Source organism: Taudactylus pleione, unplaced genomic scaffold (genome assembly GCF_031769625.1).
Source record: "Taudactylus pleione unplaced genomic scaffold, aTauple2 ptg000946l, whole genome shotgun sequence".
Taxonomy (NCBI): domain Eukaryota; kingdom Metazoa; phylum Chordata; class Amphibia; order Anura; family Myobatrachidae; genus Taudactylus; species Taudactylus pleione.
The window spans coordinates 1870340-1883321 of NW_028285347.1; the positions used below are offsets into that span (position 1 = coordinate 1870340).

At 43.6% G+C, this 12982-nt stretch overlaps 1 protein-coding gene across 4 annotated transcripts; it reads left to right on the forward strand.

The window, feature by feature from the left end:
* The first annotated feature begins 681 nt into the window (after nt 1-681).
* LOC148473247 (uncharacterized) lies at nt 682-11207 on the forward strand. 4 transcript variants are annotated; one of them, XM_088459858.1, is made up of 5 exons: nt 682-1004; nt 4051-4161; nt 4476-4628; nt 8105-8267; nt 9155-11207. In XM_088459858.1, the coding sequence occupies exons 2-5, from the start codon at nt 4087-4089 to the stop codon at nt 10822-10824; spliced, it is 2061 nt and encodes a 686-aa protein (XP_088315984.1). In that variant the 5' UTR covers nt 682-1004; nt 4051-4086; the 3' UTR covers nt 10825-11207. The 4 variants fall into 4 exon arrangements, with proteins under 4 accessions (XP_088315984.1, XP_088315985.1, XP_088315986.1 ...); XM_088459859.1 differs by having other exon boundaries at nt 8150-8267; XM_088459860.1 differs by lacking the exons at nt 682-1004; nt 4051-4161 and having other exon boundaries at nt 4568-4628; nt 6868-8267.
* Nucleotides 11208-12982: the final 1775 nt, after the last annotated feature.

The window sequence follows — 12982 nt, forward strand, 5'->3', positions numbered from 1 at the left end:
GTGATAAGGTGCCAGCCAATCAGCTCCCAACTGTCATTTTTCAAACACAGCCTGTGAGATGACAGTTGGGGGCTGATTGGCTGGCACCTTATCACTTTCTTATCACTTTTCACTCTGTCTCCGAACACTGCTTAGTAAATAGACCCCTAATGGTGGGTACACACTACACGATATGCTCCCTGAGCGATATCGTGTAGTGTGTCCCCGGCAGGCTGTGCTCAATGTCGTTACTGACATTGAGCACAGCCGCTGAACGATATCATTAACGATATCGTTCATCGCCGGGCTCTCTCCCCCATTCCCTGACATGCAGCAACCTGACGAGACCGTCAGGTTGGCCTGCATGTCAGCCCGATGAACGATGGTGACGAACGACCCGCGGGAACGCGCGTCGTCGTCATCGTTCATCTTTTTGGGGCTAAAAATGGACGATAAAGTGGACGACTGAACGATAACGATATCGTTCAGTCGTCCACTTTATCGCCCAGTGTGTACGCACCATAAGCCTTGGAGCGCAATAAAGTAACAACCAATCAGCTCTTGTCATTTCTAAAACACAGCCTGTACACTGACAGAAGCTGATTGGAGTAATGTAAGTGTGTGTGACAATTGTTATTTGTAAGGGGGGGCTGCAGTGCAGGCCAGGTGCATGCTGGGAATGGTTGCTGTGTGATTCTCCAGCGCATGCGCGTTGCGGACACCGTGACGGAGACCACACGGGCCGGCGGCTAGCACGCGGCGGCGGCAGCAGATGCTCCCAGGGATCGCAGACTAGTGACACACCGCGCAATAGATCATCGCTGCGGAGCCCGGGATCAAGCGGGCCGGCAGAAAGAAAAAGACAGCGTCTCCTCCTCCTTCCGGCCAGTCACTTCCGGTTGCTGATGATGATGAGTGACATCAGAGACAAAGAGGAGCTGCTCCTGCTGCTTCTGGGAGTGACAGCTGCAGACAACCCAGCACCAGTCTCTCCCACCACCCATCTCAGCTAGTGACTGTAGCAGGTGAGGAGACCCAGAGTCAGTCACCCATTGCACCTGCAGTTGCAGAGATCACACTCACAGGCATACAAGGGCAGCTCTGCATTACACACATGGAGCACAGGGAAAATACATTTATAGGGAAAGATCTGTCAGCAGCATAGGTTACAACTGAAAGCCCAAGTGGCAGCAGTCAGTGCGAAGAATGATGCAAAAGAATGATGAGAAATAATTGCATTTATTTTTAAAATAAATAACATTTTGCATTGGGCTTACAATGCCACCATGCTGCACCTTGCACTATAGGGTTCTGCTGTTACTGACTTTTATTTGTGCGACATGGCCAAGAAACTGTACTTGAGAAACTGAGGGCCGGATTCAATTAGAAGCGAAAAAGTCTGTTTCCGTGATACTTTTTAGCTGATGACGTCCTTTTCGCCGGTTTCAACTTATATCCGTATTCAATTTGTCAGACTTTTCCTCGGTGCAAAAAGTTTGCGCCTTGTATCCAGCGGAAAAGATTCGCCAATGGTTCCCCTGTGGAAAAAAGTGCAGAATTGGGGTTTTGGGGTACAAACTTGCGTCAACCACCCTAAACCCTTTTTACACCCCCCTTGACTCTAACTGCATCAAAAAACGCCAAAACCCCCACAAAGGACACCCCAAAATAAGCACTTTGAAAAAGTGGCCGAAAAAGTTGAAAGTGGGGGTACAAATTCAAAACTAGCGAAATAGCCTTTGGGGGGTCTGCAAGTATGGGGAGGGTTTTTTTGGATTGCAGGTGTTTCTGAAGGTGCTTTTTCATGCTTGACTGTAGCAACTTTAAAATATGCTAGCACCCATTTTCATGTACCCCAAATTTAATGGAACTACTTATTTTACCAAAAAAAAATTGGTAAATGCTATTCTTCACCATTGTCCCAAAGACGCTAAATAGCACCTATTGAGACCATTCAAAGACCCCAAATACCTTCATCAGGGCTAATCTGGTGTACCCATAGTGAACCCCCATGTCAGAGCATCTTTTGGGGGTTGTCAGGCTGAGTTCCCCAAAAATGACAGCACTTTTTGCGTTTCGCAGGGTCCCGTTTTCGCCAATTTCAAGTTGAATACCCGGGTACACACGTGATGCTTTTTCACACCTGAATCCAGCGATGACGGCGAAAAGTCCGGCAACTGACTTTTCGCTTCTAATTGAGTGTCAGCTACAAGTATAGAAAACAGTGCAATGATACCTGGTACAAGACCAATAAATAGGGACTATTATAGCTGTGTCTGTCCTGCTTCCTTTGATCTTCTAAAAATGGCCTTAATGTGTAGACTAGAGTGTAAATGTAGACCATTGAATATGGGGCCTGATTCAGACCCGCTTGCGAGCACACAGCGCTGGCAAGGGGGTCGATGATCCCCCACTGCGCATGCGCGAGACCCGGCCAGCGACGGGCGCTCCATTGCTACGTGTTTCTCACCAAAGCGGGGCAGCTGTTGATGGTGATTGACAGCTTGCCCCGTTTTGGAGGCGGGCAGGGGGGGTGGCTGGGCAAACGGAGGCGTTCCTGCAGGAACGCCTGCATTTTGTGGGCGGCCCTACTGACATCACTAGTGATGTCAGTAAGTGGACTTCCTGCTCTATTAGAGCAGGAAGTTCACTGGGGCTTGCGGCCACGAGACCCTACCACAAGGGTCTTGTCGCAAGCCCGATGGTCTTGACCATCGCTACCATCACCTGGCCGCTCGCATAAGCTGTGGTCACCCACAGCTAGGCAAGCGGCCAGGAGGCCACCTTTAAAAAAAAAAAAAGGGACGCCCTGATTCAGAGCGAGCGCTCTCAAAGAGCGTCTGTCTCTGAATCAGGCCCATGGTACAGAGCTGGCAGTGATAAAACTGAAGCCTCACAATTTGCAGTGTTAATTCAGAATATTGTTAAAAGGTACACCCCACTTCTATCTTTTAAACTCTTAAATCTCTTTTACCCAATTGAGTGTGTTAAAACCTACGCCGAAACTTGGTGGTGCATGACTTGGCGCAAGTTTTCTTGAGACGCATTAATAGCGCTCAGAGTGAGGGTTGGTTTTATACCGTCCTTCAGTCACAAAACTGCAGCTGACATTCCGGACTCCAGCGCTACAAGCTCTAGACTATTGTGGTTTGTATCTCATATTTCAGGAACGCTTCTATATGTATGATTTTTACGGACGCAAATAAATAAGGTGTATTACATTATGAAGCACCTCCTCTCTCTCCCTGCACAAATTCACTTGCCCATGAAGAATCATGTCATCTGAGTGGAAATCTCCCCTTCATGACTCTCTGCCAAATACGCATCCTCTAATCTTATACAGGACAAAAAGTTGAAATAACAAAGCATGGCATGTTAGTTATGCTACCTGTGATATCACTTACAATTCACCAGTGAGCTTGTTCACGCATCAATAGGCTGTACAGAGTGTGTAGGTGCCCACACACATACCAATATACTTACGATCCGACGATGTGTCCGATTTCCCTTGAAATTCTACCCGGCAGCTCAGCACACGATCAGCACATGATATGCTGCCCAATCTTCATACGATCTCCTGCAGCCAGACTTTTTTATAGTGCATTGTGTCCTAGATTGGCAGATCTGAAGATGCGATCTGCGGGGGCGCGCATCGCATCGCGATCGTGAGTGGGGACTCACGATTTGGGCATTTTTTACTCGATCTGTCGTTCCAATGTGTCGGAATCGGCCAGATCGGAAAAAAAATCGCTGTGTGTGTGAGCACCTTTAAGCTGTGAGACAGCATTGGCCCTCATGACCCAAATTCTATTTATTTTTTTTGTGTTACCCCAGGGATTCATTTTATTATCAAATAATCGTTTATACATTAATTTGGCTGAAGTAATGATAAAATGACAAATGTGATCTGAGGTATGGGTACTTCTTTCCCTTCAGAGAGGTATTTATTTGAACTAAGCTCTGAGGTACTGTACAATAAGTAATCTTTGTGCAAATACATTAATAATATTTTATAAATATATATTTAATACCTTTTCTGTATGGAGGTCACCATTTACATCTGATTTACAGAGACCACCAGACAGGATTGTCAGCAACTCTTTAATAATGGAGGACAAGAAGCAGCTGGCTGAGAGGATCCTTAATCTCACGCTGGAGATGATCTGTCTTTTGACCGGAGAGGTGAGGGATTCTGGGAATGTCAAAACTCTTTTTGATCAGATGTTTTGGATGAACAATAATCCACTTACACTCTTCTCATTCTGATTATGTTATTCCCAGTAAAAAAAAATGAATGCAGTTGAGCAAAGTGAAATATAAGAAACCCCCAATATTTCATTTGGGGACATGAAATAAATTGGTACATTTTCCATGGGTGATAATATGCAGCTTAGGTAATATAACTAGAGCTTTGGGTTAATTTTAGGAAACATAAGCATATTTCTAGAAATGTAGATAAATGAGGAAGCATAACAGCGTGCCTTTCTGACATATAGGACTATACTGTTGTAAAGAAGAACAAGGCCATTCCCAATAGCAGCCGTCCACATGTGTCAGTGCCTCCACCTCACTTACTGATACATGAGAGAGACAATGACCAGAAAATCCTGGAACTCGCCAACAAGATCATTCGGCTGCTGACTGGAGAGGTGACTGCTGGGGATGGGACATTATACAGTAACACCAGGGGATGTGTCTGGGTGATGACTGGAGAGGTGACTGCTGGGAATGGGATATTATACAGTAACATCAGCTGCTGTGTATGGGTGATGACTGGAGAGGTGACTGCTGGGAATGGGACATTATACAGTAACACCAGGGGCTGTGTCTGGGTGATGACTGGAGAGGTGACTGCTGGGAATGAGACATTATACAGTAACACCAGGGGATGTGTCTGGGTGATGACTGGAGAGGTGACTGCTGGGAATGGGACATTATACAGTAACACCAGGGGATGTGTCTGGGTGATGACTGGAGAGGTGTCTGCTGGGAATGGGACATTATACAGTAACACCAAGGGATGTGTCTGGGTGATGACTGGAGAGGTGACTGCTGGGAATGGGACATTATACAGTAACACCAGGGGATGTGTCTGGGTGATGATTGGAGAGGTGACTGCTGGGAATGGGACATTATACAGTAACACCAGGGGATGTGTCTGGGTGGTGACTGGAGAGGTGACTGCTGGGAATGGGACATTATACAGTAATACCAGGGGATGTGTCTGGGTGATGACTGGAGAGGTGACTGCTGGGAATGGGACATTATACAGTAACACCAGCTGCTGTGTATGGGTGATGACTGGAGAGGTGACTGCTGGGAATGGGACATTATACAGTAACACCAGGGGCTGTGTCTGGGTGATGACTGGAGAGGTGACTGCTGGGAATGGGACATTATACAGTAACACCATGGGGTGTGTCTCGGTGATGACTGGAGAGGTGACTGCTGGGAATGGGACATTATACAGTAACACCAGGGGATGTGTCTGGGTGATGACTGGAGAGGTGACTGCTGGGAATGGGATATTGTACAGTAACACCAGCTGCTGTGTATGGGTGATGACTGGAGAGGTGACTGCTGGGAATGGGACATTATACAGTAACACCAGGGGCTGTGTCTGGGTGATGACTGGAGAGGTGACTGCTGGGAATGAGACATTATACAGTAACACCAGGGGATGTGTCTGGGTGATGACTGGAGAGGTGACTGCTGGGAATGGGACATTATACAGTAACACCAGGGGCTGTGTCTCGGTGATGACTGGAGAGGTGACTGCTGGGAATGGGACATTATACAGTAACACCAGGGGATGTGTCTGGGTGATGATTGGAGAGGTGACTGCTGGGAATGGGACATTATACAGTAACACCAGGGGATGTGTCTGAGTGGTGAGTGGAGAGGTGACTGCTGGGAATGGGACATTATACAGTAACACCAGGGGATGTGTCTGGGTGATGACTGGAGAGGTGACTGCTGGGAATGGGACATTATACAGTAACACAAGGGGCTGTATCTGGGTGATGACTGTATCATTTTGTAACATTTATATACATTATATATATATATATATATATATATATATATAGCGCCAGCATGCTCTGCAGTGATTTACAATTTGTTAAAAATATAGTAATACTATAAGATTGGGTATTAACAAACAGACAGAGGGCCATGCTTGCAAGTTTACAGTGTATGGAAAAATAAGAGTTTGATTCTTGAGAGCAAATGCCACATATTGGTCCACCCAGATTGCAATGGTAAAAGGTGCTTAGTGGGATTATATAATGTAGTCACACGGTGATGTTAGCTTGGGTTTCAGCAGGTTTGAGTATTGAAAGAAACTTGTGTGACCTGTGTAGTGTGGGTTCGGTATATTTTGTTGACAATCATGTCGACATGATCGTAATTGAACATACTTGGCATGTTGACATTGATGAACCAACATGATTAGAATGTCGACAAAACATTCCTGGTGGTCTAGTGGTAACAATTCAGTTTAATTTGGCTGGTCCTGCTGCTCCATAGGTGTCTATCGAGTCCGGCGGTCAGTTGTCGGTGACTTCTGTCGGTTCCCCTAACCCTCCAACTAGTGCCTAACCTATGAAGGTGAGAGATATGTTATGTTATTCTGAGTGTTTGGCCAGAAATAGTTTTCTTTCATAACAGGAGAAATAACTTTGTTATAATAGTGAAGTAAAGATACAAGTGGAGAGAGAGAATAGATGTTAAGTTTGGAATGAGCACAAGAGGGTGCAATTAACTCAAGGATGCGGTCAGGTAGACTTTTAGATTGCAAGCTGTCGTGATCAGAGGTCATTCTCTAGGCTCTGTTTCATGTCTTTGTGGCACCTTATAAATAAATAATGATTATTTTGATGACCGTAGAAAGAGAGAAAATGATACAGACTTCTTCTTTGTGGAATATAATGAATTGAAGGTGCCGAAGTGTTCAGGAAACATTTTTGGATAGCCGTCTCAGCAGAGGTGAGCGATTTAAAGTATATTTTTTGGGCAGTGTCCAGACCCTGTCAGTATAAGTGGTAGATGATGGCATATTAAGTAATGAGAGTTGCGAGACCTTTCCCAATGGAATTTGACATTGCGAGAGAGTAATCAGTTTATTGTTTCACAGGTAAGAGCACAGAATACGATGAGAAAAAAAGAGTAACGTGAGCCACTTGATTAAATGCTGCTTCTAAGAGGTGACTGGGATGTGGTGCTGTTAGGGGGTGACTGGGATGTTGCGTTGCTAGGGGGTGATTAGGATGTGGCACTGCTGGTAATCCAGGTCGACAATAAATCACATTAACATACAGAGAGAAGGGGTTGAAAATCCAGATAGTATTTGAATGTGAGTAATGTGCAGGGTGGGGATAGGAGGTGTCCGAACTCCCCATCTTCTCTGCATCCTGGCCCGAAATGTGGGTGAAGTGGAGAACATTGTGTGAAAGGGCTGCCGGTGAAGATGTGTCAGACTTGAGCCATGTTTCTGTTCTTGCAGAAGGTGTTGGTTGTTTGGGAGATGAAGGCTGAAGGTTTCTGTGCTACAGATGAGGTGTGATAACATTGGGTGTATCTGAAAGTGATGAGAGACATGTGATATGTTTGCTGGGTTTCCATAAGGTGTAGAATCAGAATGATGTATATAGGAGAACATGGAGGGACCTGGATTTGATTATGTATCACCAGCTGGTACAATCAGAGGGATTGAGAGGTGGAGAAGATGATTGTCAGATGTAAGAGGTCTTATTTTGTGCTGACACCTTGAGGATATTGCAGTTAATAAATGAAGAGAGGAATGAATTTCATGCGTGTTATTTAGAGGGGAATAAGGAGCCAGGGGACCAATGTAGCATAAAGGAAGAATGAGAGAACCAGCAAATGACATGGTTGAAGTTAGGGAGAAGGACAGTTATGGGTGTAGTAGATGAGGATTGCTGATGGTTGTCCTCAGATGTTGTCTCACTGTTTTGTGCAACTGTGTTAACTGTGATTTTCCATCACTTTGTAAGTTGATCACTTAGGAAGGAAATCACAATTGCAACTACCCCCCAGCAATTGCATCGCCCTTGAGTGAGATATGGTGTAACTCATTTACAAGACCAGGCATTGTGTGTGTCAGGTTCCTATAAGGTGTCAGGATGTCACTGTCTATTTCTCCATGGAGGAGTGGGAGTACTTAGAAGACCACAAGGATCTCTACAAGGACGTCAAGAAAGAGGATCGCTGGTCAGCATGCCAGGATGTAACAATGGTAGAGGGTGCAAAGCCTATTGGCTCATTGGGTGAGTTTATATGACAGGTAATGAGTGTGTCATGTTTAAGTCCCTACATTATTATACTCCTCCCCTGTTTGTTACTTCTCGTTTATCTTGTCAGTGGCTTAGACAGCTCCAATCGGTGTAATCTAATGAGTACTGCTCTGCACACCACTCAGGTTTCATGAGTTAAATGTAATTCAGTAAGGAAACCAGCCATTATAGTAGCAGAACCAACCAGCCAATAGCAGTGTCTGTGTGGGAACACTTGGGTAATCCTCTTTGCAATTGTAATGAGCTCTCCTGAGAAAAGAGACAACTAAAATAGTTTATAATATAATAGTAGTAACAGGTTACATTGTATACTAAACTATTAAAATATAAAAATTGGAATGGTCCCATTTCTATATAGATCATTTCTGGTCCTCAGATAAGAATGAGCTATTTTGGATTCTGTCAATACACTTGTGACTAGTGACGTCACTGGGGCACTTATTGATCACCAGTTATAAAGCTTTGGTCTAAATATTTGGACTAAAATCTCTTGTTTGCAACTTGCAGTTGCCCTCTCCCCCCCACTCCCTTTGGTTTTAATCTGGCGCTGTGAGAAGGGGAGCCTTACAAAAAACATTACCTGGGTGGCAATGTAGCTTCAATATATTTCCAAAGTTACTTTACACTGTTAGAAAATTAACTTTTCAAGATGAAACGCTTTCAGGCTACTATTTGTGTGCAAGTCATTACAGGGACATTGATAAATTTTTCCATGCATGGCAGAAATTTTATCTAATGGAAGTTTAAGATATAAACCTAATTGAATGTTTTTATTATATGTTTTTGAATATGTTTTATATGTATAGAATATGGCATCCACGTTTTTCATGGAATAACCATGTTGTCCTTCATTTAAACAGATGAACTAGAGATTAGACGAAAGCCTAAAGATTTATGCCCCATTCACTCACCGGAATCTACAGACAAGGCTCGGAATTCTCTAAAGGGTTCTGAAAGTGAAATCCCTGCAGATGTCTGTGGGCAAAAGTCAAATCCAGAAAAACCTGCAAAAACGACACCAGAGGCACCCACCTTGTGCGAAGGGAAAATTCACTCTGATTCCAGCAATGACGCTCTGGCAGAAAGTACAGAGGGGGAATACACGTCCGCTCTAATAAAGGAGGAATTTCCCTTCCGTGAAGGACAGACCCTCTCAGTCACTGGCAGTTTTACAACCGCAGATAATAAACATTCTGAAGTAAAGGATAATGCGGCCTCCTGTACACCAGGAGAACTTGCAGATATTGACCATGACACACTGAGTGAACCAGCACAGCTGGGATATATATCCGTTATTATCAAGGAGGAAGATTGCGAGGAAGCAAATCTCACAGACACAGAGTGTTACACACCCACAGGAAGCGAGCAGCCCGAACTCAGTCCTTATCAGAGTGATTTAGCTGGTGAGAAGGAAGATCCAGCAGTATACAATATTAGTCATCCCACCGACAGAATTTCCATTGGTGATGATCAATCCATTGGGTCTAAAGAGAAAGCGGTCACAGATGGCAATATGTACGACATGGGGGAAAGTGCACCTTCTTACAGCAATGAGGACCTTGTCTCAAGTGAAGAGGGAAATCTTATAGACTTTGACATGTACGCTCCGACAGACTATGCACATCCCATTTACCCGGATCTGGTCACAGATCAAACCATTCAGAAAGACAAACCGTTTGCTTGTTATGAGTGTGGGAAGCGCTTTAGCAGTCAAGCTAATTTTTTTACACATCGCAAGCTTCACTTAAGTGACAAAATGTTGGTATGTGACGACTGTGGAAAACCGTTCACTTGTAAATCGCAGCTGGTTAAACATCAAAGATCTCACACAGGTGAGAAGCCATTTGTGTGCTTGGAGTGTGGGAAGCGTTTCACTCAGAACTCGAATCTTGTCACCCATCAAAGATTTCACACGGGGGAGAAACCGTTTTCGTGTACCAAGTGCGGGAGATGTTTTGTCAGCAGCTCACACCTTAACGCACATCAGAGATCTCACTCTGGGACGAAACCGTTCTTGTGCCCTGAATGTGGGAAGTGTTTCATGGATAGGTCGAATCTTGTCAGGCATCGTAGAGTCCACACAGGGGAGAAACCATTTTCATGCTCGCAGTGCGGAAAATGTTTCACCAATCGGTCAACGCTTGTCCGCCACCAAAGAAATCACACTGGGGGGAAGTCATTTGATTGTTCTCAGTGCGACAGGTGTTTTGACAGCAGCACTGACCTTGCTGAACATCAGGAGACTCACTCGGGAGGGAAGCCATTTTCTTGCGCTGAATGTGGTAAATGTTTTACCGACAGCTCACTGCTTGTATTACATCAGAAAACACACACCGAGGAGAAACCGCTGCCATGTTCTCAGTGCGGAAAATGCTTCACTGTTGTCTCTGATCTTCTTGAGCACCAGCGCATTCACACCAGGGAAAAACCCTTCTCGTGCTCGGAATGTGGGAAACGTTTTGTATTAAAAAGCTATTTGAATCGACATTTAATAATTCATAAGCGAGAAGAAATGTTGGGTTCTCAATAACGTGGAAAAAACCTGATGGAAAACACCAGGGTGTGTTGATTAGGTATCAGAATGGCGGCCATCTTGCTTCTCTGGCAGTACTGTTCAAGTGCACTTTTTTTTTATATATATAAAACCACATTTTCTTCAAATATTATCTATGCACTGCACTAAGAAACAGTGAGCAAGTTGTCCTTATTCAACATCGTCTATCTGGGAATTTCGGGGGATATCCCAAAGCATGAGGTGAAAGAATTTAAACTTCCAATCAAGGTGCAGATAGAGTAGAGTTTAGTGTACATATACAGTGTACATGTCACAGCCAATCGTCTTTTCACGTGAATGGGAAAAATCTTAATATTTCTATAATATTTAAATAATAGATGTTGGAAGGAGGGAGCTAAATGGTGTAATAAATCTGCCTCGTGTATAAATAAAAAAAAATTACATAGATGCGTGACATTTGTATATACAGTGGTGGCCAAAATTGCGGACACTTTTTGAAATGTGAATGTTTTTCAACTTCGAATGCTTATAAAAACTGTTACACTTCATGCAGTGCAATGATTCATATATCAAATGAAAGGAAATTTAATGCTGAATTCAACACAATAAACAGAGGTCAAATATTTGCATTACAAGGGAAGTTATGCAGTGAAAACAACACTTAAGGTGAAAATCCCTGTGAACTTATGATGTTACTGTCCTATCAGTATTTCGTGGGGTAACCTTTATTTTTCAAGACAGCAGCACAGCGACGTGGCATTGAGCCAACCAATGTTTGGAGCTGTTCCTTCTTTATTATGTGGTGCCATGAGACAATTATAGCCTCAATTAATTGTCTTTTATTGGATGGACGCCTCAGATGTACCAGTTTTTTCAAACAAAACCACAAATGTTCTATGGGGTTCAGGTCTGGGCTGTTTCCTGGCCATCCGAGCACCTGTATGTCATTCTCTGTGAACCACTGTTTGCATATCCATGTAGTGTGGCAGGGAGCTGAATCCTGCTGGAAAAAAATGGGGCAATATCTGGAAAAAGATCCCTGATAGAAGGTAGAAGTTTTGGTTGTAGGATGGTGTCAATGTACTTTCTGCTGTTCAGTGTGCCATCTAAGACATAACGGCATCCCACAGCATCTGCTGTCATACATGCCCAGATCATAACACTTGTAGGATTCTTTGTTGTCGCTTGAATGCAATCTGGATGTACCTCTTTCCCGATGCGACGTCTCACATATTTTCTCCCATCACTACCAAATATCGATATCTTAGTTTCGTCACTCCATATCACTTGTTTCCACTGACCTTCTGTCCATGCAATGTGTTCTTTTGCCCACTGTATTCGTTTCTGCTGCTGCTTTTTATTCAGCAATGGCTTTTTTGGGGGAATCCTACCTTTTAGGCCAACCTCCATTAGTCTTCTCTGTACCTTTCTTGCACTGACAAAACCACCAGTTGCACTCAGTTCACTGCTAATGGCCGCAGATAACATCCATCTGCCCCTGACGCAAATTAGATATATTCTCCTATCATCTACAGCTCTTGTGCACTTTTTCCAGCCTTTTCCTCCTTTGAACAACAGAGAAGAGAAATCCTGGCGCCTATCTAACCATGCACTTGTGGGCAAAACCAATAAGTTTGCTGCAGCTATCTGTTGTTGATAGGGAATTGTCAACCCTTCCTAGAAAACTTTAATAAAATAGTAGAAATAACAGACAGCGCTGCAATCAATAGGATTCTCCACACAATACTTCCTTTAAAGAATATATATTTATTAATACATGATCAATATAAAAATAATGAAAAGAAAAATGGCCGATATCAAAAATAGAAAAAGAAAACACAATATGGAACGTGTCTTATGGAATTTAGAGCGGATATATATAATATTCCACTTATTCCAATTAATAAAATATATTATAAAATACACTAGACAAAGACATCATCAATATGGTACCATCAATTATATAGCTATATGCACCACACATGTATAAAAATCATACACTTTGTTTCAGAGCAAGCATGTAAAATACAACCAATCAGCTCTGGCTGATCATACTAATATGCAGAGCTGAAATCCACTTAATTAATGGGAAAATGTCCTTTCCATTGGATTTCAAATTGCAGGAGAAGATAAAAATATATTTGTTCCCTTCTATAGGTGACCAGCCGTTCGT

What these genes read in the sequence shown, in the direction of transcription:
- LOC148473247 (XM_088459858.1), top strand. Translation starts at nt 4,087, where the DNA reads ATGGAGGACAAGAAGCAGCTGGCTGAGAGGATCCTTAATCTCACGCTG. An exon ending in TTCGGCTGCTGACTGGAGAG is followed by an intron (nt 4,629 to 8,104) that starts GTGACTGCTGGG and finishes TGTGTGTGTCAG; the next exon opens with GTTCCTATAAGGTGTCAGGA. An exon ending in AAAGCCTATTGGCTCATTGG is followed by an intron (nt 8,268 to 9,154) that starts GTGAGTTTATAT and finishes TCATTTAAACAG; the next exon opens with ATGAACTAGAGATTAGACGA.